This window comes from Oncorhynchus tshawytscha, linkage group LG01 (assembly GCF_018296145.1).
Source record: "Oncorhynchus tshawytscha isolate Ot180627B linkage group LG01, Otsh_v2.0, whole genome shotgun sequence".
NCBI lineage: Eukaryota > Metazoa > Chordata > Actinopteri > Salmoniformes > Salmonidae > Oncorhynchus > Oncorhynchus tshawytscha.
The window spans coordinates 57,212,311-57,226,901 of NC_056429.1; the positions used below are offsets into that span (position 1 = coordinate 57,212,311).

At 43.2% G+C, this 14,591-nt stretch overlaps 1 protein-coding gene across 9 annotated transcripts in view; it reads right to left on the bottom strand.

Annotated features, from left to right (window-relative positions):
* The window catches only part of LOC112253879 (collagen alpha-1(XIII) chain), a 111,737-nt gene that overhangs the window by 60,615 nt on the left and 36,531 nt on the right, over positions 1 to 14,591 (bottom strand). For 5 of the 9 annotated variants that reach the window (XM_042323493.1, XM_042323486.1, XM_024426003.2 and 2 more), the window contains exon 3: positions 1,087 to 1,131. The exons of the other annotated variants lie outside the window; for them this stretch is intronic. In XM_042323493.1, the coding sequence (XP_042179427.1) occupies positions 1,087 to 1,131 (45 nt within the window). The remainder of the gene's footprint in view (positions 1 to 1,086; positions 1,132 to 14,591) is intronic. 9 annotated transcript variants of the gene reach the window in all.

The following is a 14,591-nucleotide window of genomic DNA, read 5'->3' on the forward strand; positions in this document are numbered from 1 at the left end:
CAGACAGAATCAATTACCAATTACACATCAAATCACCGGTTTTAGTTTCTCAATGGTTTATTTTGTCTGGTCCTAGTTTAGGACTCTGTGAGTAAAAAAAAAGACGGCTGTCAGGACAATTTGTTCCGGGGGGAATGTTCCCATTAACAATCAAGCCAAGCAGTGGAACTGGAAAGAGAAAAAATGGATCATACGGGTTTTCCAGACTGTTCGCATTAAAAACAACGTGAAAATGGGAATGGAAGCAAGCACATGATGGTTTCTCTGTTAAATGGTCTGTAGCTGGACAAGTAGTCTGCTCAGTGAGGAGGAGTAAAAAACCTGTGGGCTCAGGACACCTAGAACCCCATGGAGCCCCACCGTAATGAAGGAGGACAGAGTCTGAAGGTCACTCTTAATACATCCTTATTATACTGCAAGAAGCTGTCATAGACATTAGAGAAACAGCCCTGAAAGTAATTACTCTCCAAATGGACAGAGGGAGACTGTCAGGCCACTCCTACAGACCTGTGATCATTCTGACATGAGCAATAACATCCAGGAAAAACAGATGATGCAATCAGGGATGACAAAACCTTCCCTTTGAGGGTTGCATTATTTTTATTTTTATGATTTTCTAGCAATTTCTAGCATTTTTCCTAAAGCTTCTCCTTACTGGGAAGGCGCTATTTTGGACTCGACCTTATAGTAAAGACTATATAGTACAAGCAAATGTCAAACCTGAGTGGGTCAAACCCAAAGGAGATGTCTGGTTCCAACCAGAATGGGCGGTGAATGTGTTCCTTTCAGATACGTTTTACTTCATCATAATATACAGAATCAGAACACTCAACTCAATTCCCCCCCAAAAAACACTAAACTAAATTCTGAGAACCCCCCCCACTAAACTCAATTCCTACAACAACAAAAAACACCCACACGCGTATTAAATTGCTTTCTCAAATAAGGTCATTGTCAGAGTTGCCATATAACAGGAGATGACTGATTCCATTGAATGTATTAGGTTTATGATGTTTCTTCACCTGTTCCATTACAGGCTTACAGTCTAATGCAGAGTGGAGGGCAGGTACAGTACAGTAAACCTACCTGGATCCCCATTGTGACCTCTCTTTCCCCTCGACCCAGGAGGCCCTGGTTGAAAAACAACCAGCAGTTAGTTGCACTCCACATCCACTTCAGCAATATCCCTTTACCCAGGCTGGGCCTACTCGTATCAAGCCAACATCTTCACATATTGCACAGTCATTCTAGATCTGTGCTGACTGTGTATTTTCAGCTCTGAATGTCCTGGAAAGGGATATTGGCAGCTTATGAAACTAGAAACTAGAGAAACTGTGCTGAGCTATGTGTAGAAGTGCTGGCCAGCCTTCAATATGCAGCCCAAAAATGTATAATTCAATAAAAAAAGCCAGAAACTAAGCATTGGGTTGCAAGCTCATGTACAGCGCTAAGAGACGGGGTGCTCGCCAAAACACGCCCACCCAGCGCAGGCTGAGTCACTGATGGGCGGAGCAAACATTTTGGGGTGCTCCAATAATTCTTGTGGGGGTGAGCAGCTCCAGAAGAGAAAGCCTAAACCCCTTGCACGTAAGCACGGGGAAGCAAGCATGGACTCAGATTCCAACAGCATTCTGGGCTCACCATCACATCCTGTTGGCTAGGCCAGCAGGCCACTCTGGGACATCTATAGACAACCTTGGTCCAAAGGCACGTTGGGAGGCATGGCGTTGCAAAAATAGCTCATGTGATGGCGCCCACAACACTCCAGTTGTACAATGCAAGGGCCATGAAGCCATAGCTTTACACTCTAAGGGGAAAAGGCAACACACACTCAGCTTGTATACAGACACACATAAAATAGGAAGTTGTTTTGACGCATTTATATCGAGCATGCCAAACGCCGAGCTCCTCCTCAGTCGGACAAAATGCTGTCCAAGTACCACTGACACCTGTTGTCCTTCTTATGTAAGGACCTGAGCTGGTGACAGTCGGAAATGGAGGTCTAATGTTGCCTGCTACACATGCAAACTCTTGGGCGTGCCCCCTCACCACTGATAATAATTCAGAGTGCAAGCATCTACCCAACACTGAGCTTAAGTTTGAGCGATAGTTAAACTACGTGGTTAAAAGTATGTGGAACATCTCATTACAAAATCATAGCATTAATATGGAGTTGGTCCCTCCTTTGCTGGTCTAACAGCCTTCACTCTTCTGGGAAGGCTTTCCACCGGTCTTGACATTTCTGTATGGACCTCAGTTTGTGCACAGGGGCACGGTGAAACAGGAATGGGCCTTCTCCAAACTGTTACCGCAAAGTTGGAAGCACAGAAGCGTCTATAATGTCATTCTATGCTGTAACGTTAAGATTTCCATTCAATGTAACTAAGGGACCTAGCCCGAACCATGAAAAACAGCCCCAAACTATTATTCCTTCTCCACCAAACTTTACAATGGTATTATGCATTCGGACAGGTAGCGTTCTCCTGGCATCCACCAAACCCAGATTTGTCCGTCGGACTTCCAAATGGTGAAGTGTGATTCATCACTCCAGAGAACGCGTTTCCACTGCTCCAGAATCCAATGGCAGCGAGATTTACACCACTCCAGCCGACGCATGGCATTGCACATGGTGATCTTATGCTTGTACGTGGCTACTCGTCCATGGAAGCCCATTTCATGAAGCTACCGACGAACAGTTATTGTGCTGACATTGCTTCCAGAGGCAGTTTGGAACTCGGTAGTGAGTACAGCAACCGAGGACAGACAAAAAAAAATTCAGCACTCGACCCTGTTCTGTGAGCTTGTGTGGTCACTATTTTGAAGGGGTGTTCACATACATTTGGCCATGTAGTGTATGTCTGTCTTGAACTCAACAACAGATGCAAAGATTGTTTTCCGCACAATGATAGTTTCAGCATCACCTCCTCATACAACACCAATAACCCAAACTTTTTTTTGTATGTGAACAGTAAATTGAGCACTTTATCCTGCCTTTTTTTTTATAACCATCCACACTAATTCAAAACTTCAAAAAGGCTCTCATTTCCTTGGCTTGATGCTAAGTTCACATGACCTTTTGAGTCGGTTGAGTACACTGGATCTGAGGCCTTATCGGCAGGTGGGTTACCATCTTAAGACGATCCGTGTCCTGCGATATAGATCCAGGAATAACCTATGGAATTCCAGTGCTGAAAATACCCTCCCAACCCCCTCTTCCTGAGCCAATCTCCTGCATTCTATGCTTCTCCAATTCCCCTTGTAAACACACACTAGTGGCTGGCACAAATGTGACTGTAAGGGTAGTGGAGAGTTCCCAATACACTTGACCAGACAGGGGAAACCACAGGGTTAAATGGAAAAGGCTACAGTGTGCTGTTCCAGAACAGTAAGAACACTGCCTGTTCTAGCCTTGTGTAAGATAGAGCCAGAACCCAGGGGTCACTCTCATTAGACATTTTTAGGTTGACAACCTTGCAGTGTACAAAAGGTCTGCTTTGTGATGTGGTTAAGTCTGGAGCCATGCTATTGAATGGAATGCAGCGGCACTAGCGCTGAAATAGAACACGCTTGGTTCTCTTCCTGCTGTTGAGATTCGTAAAGCCAGTATCTAAAAGCAGCGTTGGGATGGTTGGTTGGCATTTGTATTGAAGATCGCATGGGACAGGTTGTTGCCGGTAGTGGTGATGGAGAGCCAATAGGGGGCACTACTTTCAATAGTACAACAGGGTCTGTGTCACAGCCAGGTGATAATTTAATGATGCTATTTTAGGCAGAAAATTATCAAATGTTCATTATCAACAGAACTTGATCTACCACAAGCACTAAAGGGCATAAATCGCATAGAGCTATAATGCTCATACTACGAAACGTATTATTATTTTATTTTTTTAAATCATGATTTTGAGGGGAAACAAATACTTTGCAATAACAGTCAATTGATTTTTGCTCTCTGACAATTTCCTTTTGCACATAAAGGATTTTCAGTTGCAGTTGTTCAAGGATTTACTGTCATTAACCAGGTCTCCATCCAACCTTTTCACGTGAGTAAAGTACATGTTGGATAAAAAATGTCACAACAGTCCTAATGGAAACAGCTAAATCGTCTGTAAACTTTTCAAATGTCGACAAAACAAAATACATTAGACAAGGTGGGATCTTTTTGAGTCTGTAAAATGTGTTATGCGAGCAATGGCGGCGGAAACGCCTTTATGAGCAAATATTCATATAATAACCATCATATCGAAGTAAACTTGGAGTCACACGATATGTTGTGTGGTCCTCCCACTACGACTCGGGAAAGCATGCAGTTTATTAGGCTACAGATGAAATAAATGATGATGAATTTCAAAGGACGGTGAAAGTGCACGGTGTCGAGCTTGATGCTGCTTTCCAATAAATATCGAGGGTCTTATTCTGGTGACACGATGATCAATGCTTGGCTGCCATTTGACAAATAATCTTGCTCTTTTGTTTAATATAGGATTCTCATCATGTAGATAAACTACCCACACTGTATCTGAGAGCTTTTGGCTACATCGCACGTGCAAAGACCAGAGTGGGCACGTTCATTATATAACAAAACATGTTTTATGACATAAGGATCTGTAGAGTTGAAAATGTGATAAACCCATTTACTTGTAATTTTTATTTGGTACATGGAAATTTAATCGCAAAAGTTATTTTTATGTGCACTACTTCATCATGCCCAGTTTTTCTTTCACGCAAAAAACAACATTTGATTTTAGAATATTTGTATGGAAATCTGTCACCTATTGGATGAAAACCTAGCTACTGAGAGAAAAACCTCCTCTTCTTTTTGAAATCTGGAAAAATCATAACCAAATAAAAATATGACTATATGACTGGTCCAAAAGGCGAGGGAGATTAGTTCTTTGAAAGAATGGGATAGGCCTCTCCCTGCACCTCTGCCGTCCACAGGGAACCAATAAAGATTAACAACGGCCCTATCAGGTTCCCAGCGCTCCACAAAAATGTCACGTCTAGACAAATCAGCAGTTCATCACACACCCCTTCCTCTGCTCATTTCAACTGGTCCTGGGGAGAGTCCTTGTGAAAAGACAGCATGTCTAGAACAGTAGACTGCAAGCCAGAGGGAGCCTATGCTAACCACAGAGATCCAATGCAGAGGTTCCCCGATCCTCTCAGTGTACCCAAAGGTGACAGTTCACAGACCAATTCACAAAGAGCCCTTGTAGAGTTGTTGCCTTGTTAAACATGACTCATAGTTTTAAAGGCGCTAATGATTTTTTGGGGGGGCTCATGTGCCTCTGATGTCATGATATGAGAAAACGTCACAGTGAAAAGAGGGGAGGCCAACGTTCATGAAAAGATGTTCTCTACTACTGCTGAGAGGCAACCGTTAAACCCCACGAGTGAAATTGCTTTGGTTGTCAAACAAAAGCAGAATATTGTGTATACATTTCAATGGAACACAAAACATACACATCCAGACACATTGTCTATGTGTCATTTAGCTTGGATAAGCTTGTTCATGGTTGAAGAGATGGGTGTCGATGCATGACAAACTCTGGTTCCATTAGTTAGTTACCATGGGATGTGGAGGCCATGGGAAAAGAGCTTTAGGTAAAGGAAGTGCAGAGGGAAGTGACCACATTGAACAGATAAATGTAAACACACTGCAATACCAGATCAGGAGAAAATCATAAAATGCCGTGTAAGTTAATCATCAATGTAATAAGCATTACTTTATGTTGCAGGCTATCAATGCTGGGTAACACCAATCAGAGGACCTGCCTTTCACTTTCTGCACACAAATAAAACATCTCTGTTCAGTCTTTCACAACCCGATCCCATTCTGTTTCTTCTTGTACCATTCCTGGAATGTTTGAAAGAGAGAAAATGGGTTGAGACTGAAATATTTTTCCAAACAACTGTTCGACCACAGAACGTCACTAAGCCCTGAGATTAAATAATTACGCAGTGCCTCTTACAGCAGATCACCACAAAGACGCCATTGTGGTTGTGCCAGAAAAGCCACCATTAACCTGACTTTACCATTATTCTCCCAAATTGCTCTCGGGAGGGAGAGGCACACATTTAAAAGTTGAACAGCCCTCCAGACTGGGCAGAAGAAAGGCTTCCTCTTCCACTCCTTTGCAGTAAGTGGTTTAATGGAGGGGTGCATAAATCTCCCTTTGTTTTTAGCAACTGACATATGTTCCTCTATTTAAATCATGGATGTGAAACGGCAACAATTGAATTGTGTCTCCGGTGTAATCCAGTCCCAATGACAGGTTCTGGAGCAGAATCTATTTGAACACCCTCAGTTAGCTGTACCCTTTTAAGCGCGTACATGCAGTATATTAATGAGTTTGCATGTCTAGTGATAAAAAATACTATAAATGTAGGCTGCTGTACATTATAAGGAGCAGCAGTAATGTTGGTGTTCCCATGTAACGAAAACGTTACCCAGAGCATTTGAAACATACAGTTTAAACTATATCATTTGAGAATTAGGTTAAACAGCAGTGCTGCAGGATACTAGGTTACATTTTCCTGAATTGCTAATTCACATAATCATTGTCACTGTCAGACCTTTGGAACTGAGCGTTGGTTTTAACACAATGAGTGCCACAGTAACGCGTGATTTAGGACTTCTAAATCATTTTATACATAGAGCAGTGTTTGTGAAACACGGGTGGATCCCAAAGTGGCCCGGGGCCGGGTCTTTTTTACAAAAATGTCTGTTGAGTCCGAAATAGATTGAGTTACAAACTATTTGTTTTGCTCAATGATGCTCACAAGCTACACAAGAGTCGTTATTACGAACAAACTATCATGGTCCAAACAGACCAAAACAGTTGTGAAGAGGGCACGGCAACACCTATTCCCCCCCAGGAGACTGAAAAGATTTGGCATGGGTCATTAGATCCTCAAAATGTTCTACAGCTGCACCATCGAGAGCATCCTGACTAGTTGCATCACCACTTGGTATGGTAACTGTTTGGCATCTGACCACAAGGCGCTACAGAGGGTAGTGAGTACCACCCAGTATATCACTGGGGCCAAGCTTCCTGCTTACAGGACCTCTATACCAGGCGGTGTCAGAGGAAGGCCCTAAAAAGGATCAAAGACTCCAGCCACCCTAGTCATAGACTGTTCTCTCTGCTACCGCACGGCAAGCGGTACACGGAGAGCCAAGTCCAGGTCCAAGTAGTTCCTTAACAGCTTCTACCCCCAAGCCATAAGACTGCTGAACAGTTAATCAAATGGCTACGCAGACTATTTGCATTGACCCCCTTTTATACGCTGCTGTTACTCGCTGTTTGCTATCTATGCATAGTCACATTACCCCTACCTACATGTACATATTACCTCAATTACCTTGACTAACCTGTACGCCCGCACATTGACGGTAACCCCCTGTATATAGCCTAGTTTCTGTTTTCTTTTTAGCATTATTTTCTTACTTTAAAAAAAATTCTGCATTGTTGGGTAAGTAAGCATTATAAGTAAGCATTTCACAGTAAGGTCTACACCTATTATATTCGGCACATGTGACAAATACAAATTTGATTTTAAGGTAAGGGTTTTTTCTACATAGAAATTCATAGGAAATCCCATGACATAGTGTCTATAATACTGTAATAATCTGACATAGTTGCTGTCACAAATTCACAAATTCCAAACTCCTCACAGTCACTAACTAGTTGGATATTATTTTCCCACAGAGCAACAATTTCTGTACTTACCGCATTGACATAAATTCATTTTTATCAGGTTTCTGCTTTGGCGGACATGACATTTTAATCCACATTTGTCAATAAAACGAATTAATGCAACTGTTTGTTAAATTGTTTTGGTAAAAGATTTCACTGTGAGGAAATATATGAAGATAAATTAAAGTCAGATATAAATGAAAAGCTGATTTTTGCTGGAGTCGTGGGACTAATAGGGTTAATTAGGGGTCACCCTGTCTCCTCTTTCATTAACTTGGGGTGGTAGGTAGCCTAGCGGTTAGAGCATTGGACTAGTAACCACAAGGTTACAATATCGAATCCCCAAGCTGACAAGGTAAAAATCTGTTGTTCTGACCCTGGACAAAGCAGTTAACCCACTAGGCCGTCATTGAAAATAAGAATTTGTTCTTAACTGACTTTCCTAGTTAAAGGAAGGTTGTTCTTTTTTTAAAGGGATCATTTTGGCAATGAAGCCTTTTTTTGTGTGTGTATATCTACAGTACCAGTCAAAGGTTTGGACACGCCTACTCAAGGGTTCTTCTTTATTTGTACAATTTTCTACATTGTAGAATTATAGTGAAGACATCAAAACTATGAAATAACACAGATGGAGTCATGTAGTAACCAAAACCCTCCCCTAAACCAGACGACGCTGGGCCAATTGTGCGCCGCTTCATGGGTTTCCCAGTCACGGCCGGCTGTGACACAGCCTGGGATCGGACCCGGGACTGTAGTGATGCCTCAAGCACTGTGATGAAACTGCTGCGCCACTCGGGAGAGAACAAGGCCCTTTATATACTTCACAAGAGACAGATGATGTCGTGGATCCAATTTTTATGTATCTGTGTCCAGTATGAAGGAAGTTAGAGGTCATTTTACGAGCCAGTGCTAACTAGTGTTCGAGCAATGACTGGAAGTCTACAGGAACAGCTAGGTGTAGACTTCCAGTCATTGAGCTAACCTTAGTTAGCAATGGCTTTAGTTAGCAACTTCCGTCAAACTGCATGCAAATATTATCCACGAGTTATCAGCGAGTTATCCACGAGTTTATCAAACTATGGGGAAGTAGATAAAGGGCCTCATTGTCAAAATCCCGAACTATCCCTTTGGTAGTGGGTTTGCGTTCAAATTGCAAGTTTCATTCAGGCTGGCATGGTTCGCTTTTGTACGGATGTAACTGTTGATGGACTTTAAGGCCATGAATTAACAGCACACAAAAGAGACACAGGGGGAAAAAACTATTTGGCTTCACTGCCAGACAAGGAGGCCTTTGAACAGACAGGAATGCCAATGGAGAGGTAGAGAGCACACACCACATCTACTGGTCTGCAGTTCATCTCACAAATAAATCGAAGATTAAAAGGAGGAAGAATGTATTAAAACCTGCCAGATCTGACAAACGCTAAAGGAATTAGACTACAACTCACTATACAACTGGGAAGGATCGCGGGAAAATGGGAAAATCCACAGAGCAAATGCGTGCTGGGTTTCAGGAGTTTTTACCAGCAAACTCCGGATAAGCCTCCTCAACGCCTTCTCAAGGATGCTCCCACTGTAACCCTAGAGGGCCCTACTGTAGCTGTTAAATAACCTTCACAAGTCCACGGGCCTCTGTCATGAAAACCAATATGCACTACGCACTTCCTAAGCTGTTCGTCATCAGCCAAAGGAAACAACCCAGTGGAGTGATTTGAATACGTGGCTTGGACGTGGCAGCTACATTTCATTTGCTTATGTTTAAAATCATCAGGAGTTATTTCGACATATCCTGTGGTTTTTGGACCGGGGCCCGAAGCGGCGCGTGGGTTTAGTGTTGTCAGAGGTGGAGAGTTCTGTCTGCCGGGGTCTAATCGGAGGGATCTGGCCTTGGTACAGCTAAATACAATGCTTAGCAGAAAATTAATGGAGCAAACAGCCTATGATAGATGATAGGGAAACTATGTGTTAGGGCTCTAATGATTTCCTGTTGTCTGATGGAGCAATTGCGATCGGATTATTTACCATGCCCACTTCCCCAAATAAAAGGCTACGATCTTGATATCATCTCGGAAAGCTTAACTCAATCTGTCTTAACGGTTTGCCACCTAAAGGTTACCTCAAAACCAGTACCTACATTTGGATTAGTAACAATGACATTCATTTACAGTACCTCCTCTCTTACAGCCTCTAATATTAGCCCTGGCATGTGTGCATGGTGGGCCATAGAGCACACGACTGTTAGCTACTGCACGTAGCTACTGTGTTAGCTACTGCACAGACAGGGGGCGTCACCGAGGGGAAACCCCACCACTTCTTGACCTACGAACACATTATTTACCCAAGACAAATGGCAATGTGGGTAAGGTTAAAACAACATCTTTACAACGAGGGGCTAAAAAGTCCACCATTGACATTGGAAAACTTGTGCTTGTGCTAACACGCATTGTGCAAGCTAGCATTCCTTTCTTCAACCTTTCAGGGCTAATGTATATGCATATGCGCAGACGACCATGCTGAGAGACTGATCTGAGAGACACTAGGCGTGTGTTATTGTTTTCAAAATCTGATGAATGAACCAACAGTTGACCCCTGTAAAAACAGACCTGCAAAAACAAACTAGGTGAAGTACAGTTAGTAAATCATGTCAACAGGTCGCCAAGATACATTACATGGCCAAAGGTAGGTGGACACCTGCTCGTAGAACATCTCATTACAAAATCATGGGCATTAATATGGAGTTGGTCCCCCCCTTTGCTGCTGTAACAGCCTCTGATCTTCTGGGAAGGCTTTCCACTAGATGTTGGAACATCGCTGCGGGGACTTGCTTCCATTCAGCCACAAGAGCATGAGTGAGGTTGGGCACTGATGTTTGGCGATTAGGCCTGGCTAGCAGTCGGCATTCCAATTCATTCCAAAGGTGTTCGATGGGGTTGAGATCAGGGCTCTGTGCAGGCCAGTCAAGTTCTTCCACACCAATCTCAACAAACCATTTCTGTATGGACCTCGCTTTGTGCACGGGGGCATTGTCATGCTGAAACAGGAAAGGGCCTTCCCCAAACTGTTGCCCCAAAGATGGAAGCACAGAATTGTCTAGAATTTCATCCTTGCTGTAGCGTTAAGATTTCCCTTCACTGGAACTAAGGGGTCTCCTCATCCACCAAACTTTGCATTCGGGCAGGTAGCGTTCTGCTGGCATCCGCCAAACCCAGATTTCTCCATTGGATTACCAAATGGTGAAGCATGATTCATCAACCCAGAGAACGTGTTTCCACTGCTCCAGAGTCCAATGGTGGCAAGCTTTACACCCCTCCAGCCAACGCTTGGCATTGTGCATGGTGATCTTAGGCTTGCGTGCGGCTGCTCGGCCATGGAAATCCATTTCTTGAAGCTCCCGACAAACAGTTGACGTGCTGCCATTACTTCCGGAGACAGTTTGGAACTCGGTAGGTAGTGAGTGTTGCAACCGAGGACAGACAATTTTTATGCGCTATGCGATTCAGCACTCGGCGGTCCCGTTCTGTGAGCTTGTGTGGCCTACATCTTTTGTGGCTGAGCCGTTGTTGCTCCTAGACGTTTCCACTTCAAAATAACAGCACTTATAGTTGACCGGCGCAGCTCTAGCAGGGCAGAAATGTAACAAACTGACTTGTTGGAAAGGTGGTATCCTGTGACGGTGCCGCGTTGAAAGTCACTGAGCTCTTCAGGAAGGCCATTCTACTACCAATGTTTGTCTGCGGAGATTATATGGCTGGGTGCTCGATTTTATAGACCTGTCAGCAATGAGTGTGGCTAAAATAGCAGAACTCACTCATTTTAAAGGGTGTCCACATACTTTAGTATATATAGTGTACATATAATTTCCCCTATATCTATGGCTTGGAATATTTTGTTATGCCTGCAAATGAGTGTTATGCATACATTTAAGCTTACATGATGGATTTACTGTAAATAACCTTTGCTTGGCTCTGACCACAAAGGGTTGATGCAGTTAGCACATTACAGTTCATGACATCAGTGGTCCATATCTCTCAGTGTGCTGCTGACATATATCATCATTTGGTCGAAATCAAATAACAGCTTGACTTCTACATGGCAATTAGTCACATTCATAATCCCTCCAGCTCTTAAACCAACCAAAACAAACTTGTTACGTTCCCCTTCCATATATGACTTCTCTCATCTTTCAGGGCTGTGTTAGACAAATGCATTTGGCCAGCTATGTCACACTGGTAATGTGAAAAAGCACAGACATCAGAACTCCCCTAGGACCACCGGGTTGGAGGCTCAGTCGCCACTTCAATTCATAACCAACCACTCTGCTGCCAAGTGCAAAAATGAGGTGCGATGTCGATTTGTGGAGCCAATACCTCTTCATATTGGGTTACCAGGAGAAAGAAGGGGGGGGGTCTTGCTGTGCTAGACATCATTAAAACAGAAGCTCCAAGAGCATACATTGGTTGCATTGCTGAAATAAATAGGAAAGAACTTAATGTTTTAACCATGTGTGCTAAAGGATTGGCATTTGGCCAGATACAGACAACACATTGAGTCCAGTGTTAAAAGGGGCTATCAAACTAGTATTGCCTTTTAACTTGAAGAACAGAGCCAGTGGCATCAACAATCCATAACCTTTTTTATCTATTTTTTTATTTCACCTTTATTTAACCAGGTAGGGCAGTTGAGAACAAGTTCTCATTTACAACTGCGGCCTGGCCAAGATAAAGCAAAGCAGTGTGGCAAAAAACAACAACACAGAGTTACACATGGGATAAACAAAATTACAGTCAATAACACAATAGAAAAATCTATATACAGTGTGTGCAAATGGCGTGAGAAGGTAAGGCAATGAATAGGCCATAGTAGCGAAGTAATTACAATTTAACAAATGAACACTGGAGTGATAGATGTGCAGATGATGATGTGCAAGTAGGAATACTGGTGTACAAAAGAGCATTAAAAGTAAATTAAAACAATATGGGGATGAGGTAGGTAGTTGGATGGGCTATTTACAGATGCAGCGATCGGTAAGCTGTTCAGATAGCTGATGCTTAAAGTTAGTGAGGGAGATATAAGTCTCCAACTTCAGCGATTTTTGCAATTTGTTCCAGTCATTGGCAACAGAGAACTGGACTGTTGGCTTTGGGGATGACCAAGGAGATATACCTGCTGGAGCGCGTGCTACGGGTGGGTGTTGTTATGGTGACCAGTGAGCTGAGATTAACGCGGAGCTTTACCTAGCAAAGACTTATAGAAGCGATGGCCAGCCGACGAGAGCATACAGGTCACAGTGGTGGGTGGTATATGGGGCTTTGGTGACAAAACAGATGGCACTGTGCTAGACTACATCCAGTTTACTGAGTAAAGTGTTGGAGGCTATTTTGTAAATGACATCGTCGAAGTCGAGGATCGGTAGGATAGTCAGTTTTATGAGGGTATGTTTGGCAGCGTGAGTGAAGGAGGCTTTATTGCGAAATAGGAAGCCGATTCTAGATTCAATTTGGGATTGGAGATGTTTAATATGAGTCTGGAGACTTTACAGTCTAGCCAGACACCTAGGTATTTGTAGTTGTCCACATATTCTAAGTCAGAGCCGTACAGAGTAGTGATGCTAGTCGGGGAGCGGGTGAAGGGCAGCGATCGGTTGAAGAGCATACATTTAGTTTTACTAGCGTTTAAGAGCAGTTAGAGGCCACGGAAGGAGTGTTGTATGGCATTGAAGCTTGTTTGGAAGTTTGTTAACACAGTGTCCAAAGAAGGGCCAGATGTATACAGAATGGTGTCGTCTGTGTAGAGGAGGATCAAGGAATCACCTGCAGCAAGAGCGACATCATTGATATATACAGAGAAAAGAGTCTGCCCGAGAATTGAACCCTGTGGTACCCCTTATAGAGACTGCCAGAGGTCCAGACAACAGGCCCTCCGATGACACATACGGTGATTACGGTGATTGACAGAGGCGAAAGAGGCGAAAGCCTTGGCCAGATCGAAGAAGACGGCTGCACAGTACTGTTTTTTATGGCGGTTGTGATATTGTTTAGTACCTTGAGCATGGCTGAGGTGCATCCGTGCCCAGCTCGGAAACCGGATTGCACAGCGGACAAGGTACGGTGGGATTCGAAGAAGGGCAGGGCAGGATGGATATAGGTCTGTAACTGCTTGGGTCTTTAACCTATCAGCTTAAAGAGACCAAAACACAGCCTGGGTTTGATTATAAGAGGAACAGCCCCGAATTGTAGGTCTACAAATCTGGAAAGGGAAAACAGTGTATGAGCAAACAATATTTGACCTTGTCTTATCTCTACAGTGGCAAGAAAAAGTATGTGAACCCTTCGGACATACCAGGATTTCTGCATAAATTGGCCGTAAAATGTGTGCTTAAACTAATAGCACAGACATTATTGTATTGTTCTTGTCTATATTGAATACATAATTAAAACATTCACAGTGTAGGTTGGAAAAAGTATGTGAACCCCTAGGCTAATGACTTCTCCAAAAACTAATTGGATTCAGGAGTCAGCTAACCTGGAGTCCAATCAATGAGACGAGATTGCAGATGTTGGTTAGAGCTGACCTGCCCTTTAAAAAAACAAAATTCACAAGAAGCGTTGCCTGATGTGAACCATGTCTCGAACAAAAGAGGTTACAGAAGACCTAAGAATTGTTGACTTGCATAAAGCTGGAAAGGGTTACAAAAGGATCTCTAAAACCCTTGATGTTCATCAGTCCACGGTAAGACAAATTGTCTAGAAATTGAGAAAGTTCAGCACGGTTGCTACTCTCCCTAGATCTTGCTATTCTGCAAAGATGACTGCAAGAGCACAGCGAAGAAGGCTCAGTAAGGTTAAGAAGAATCCTAGACTGTCAGCTAAAGACTTACAGAAATCTCTGGAA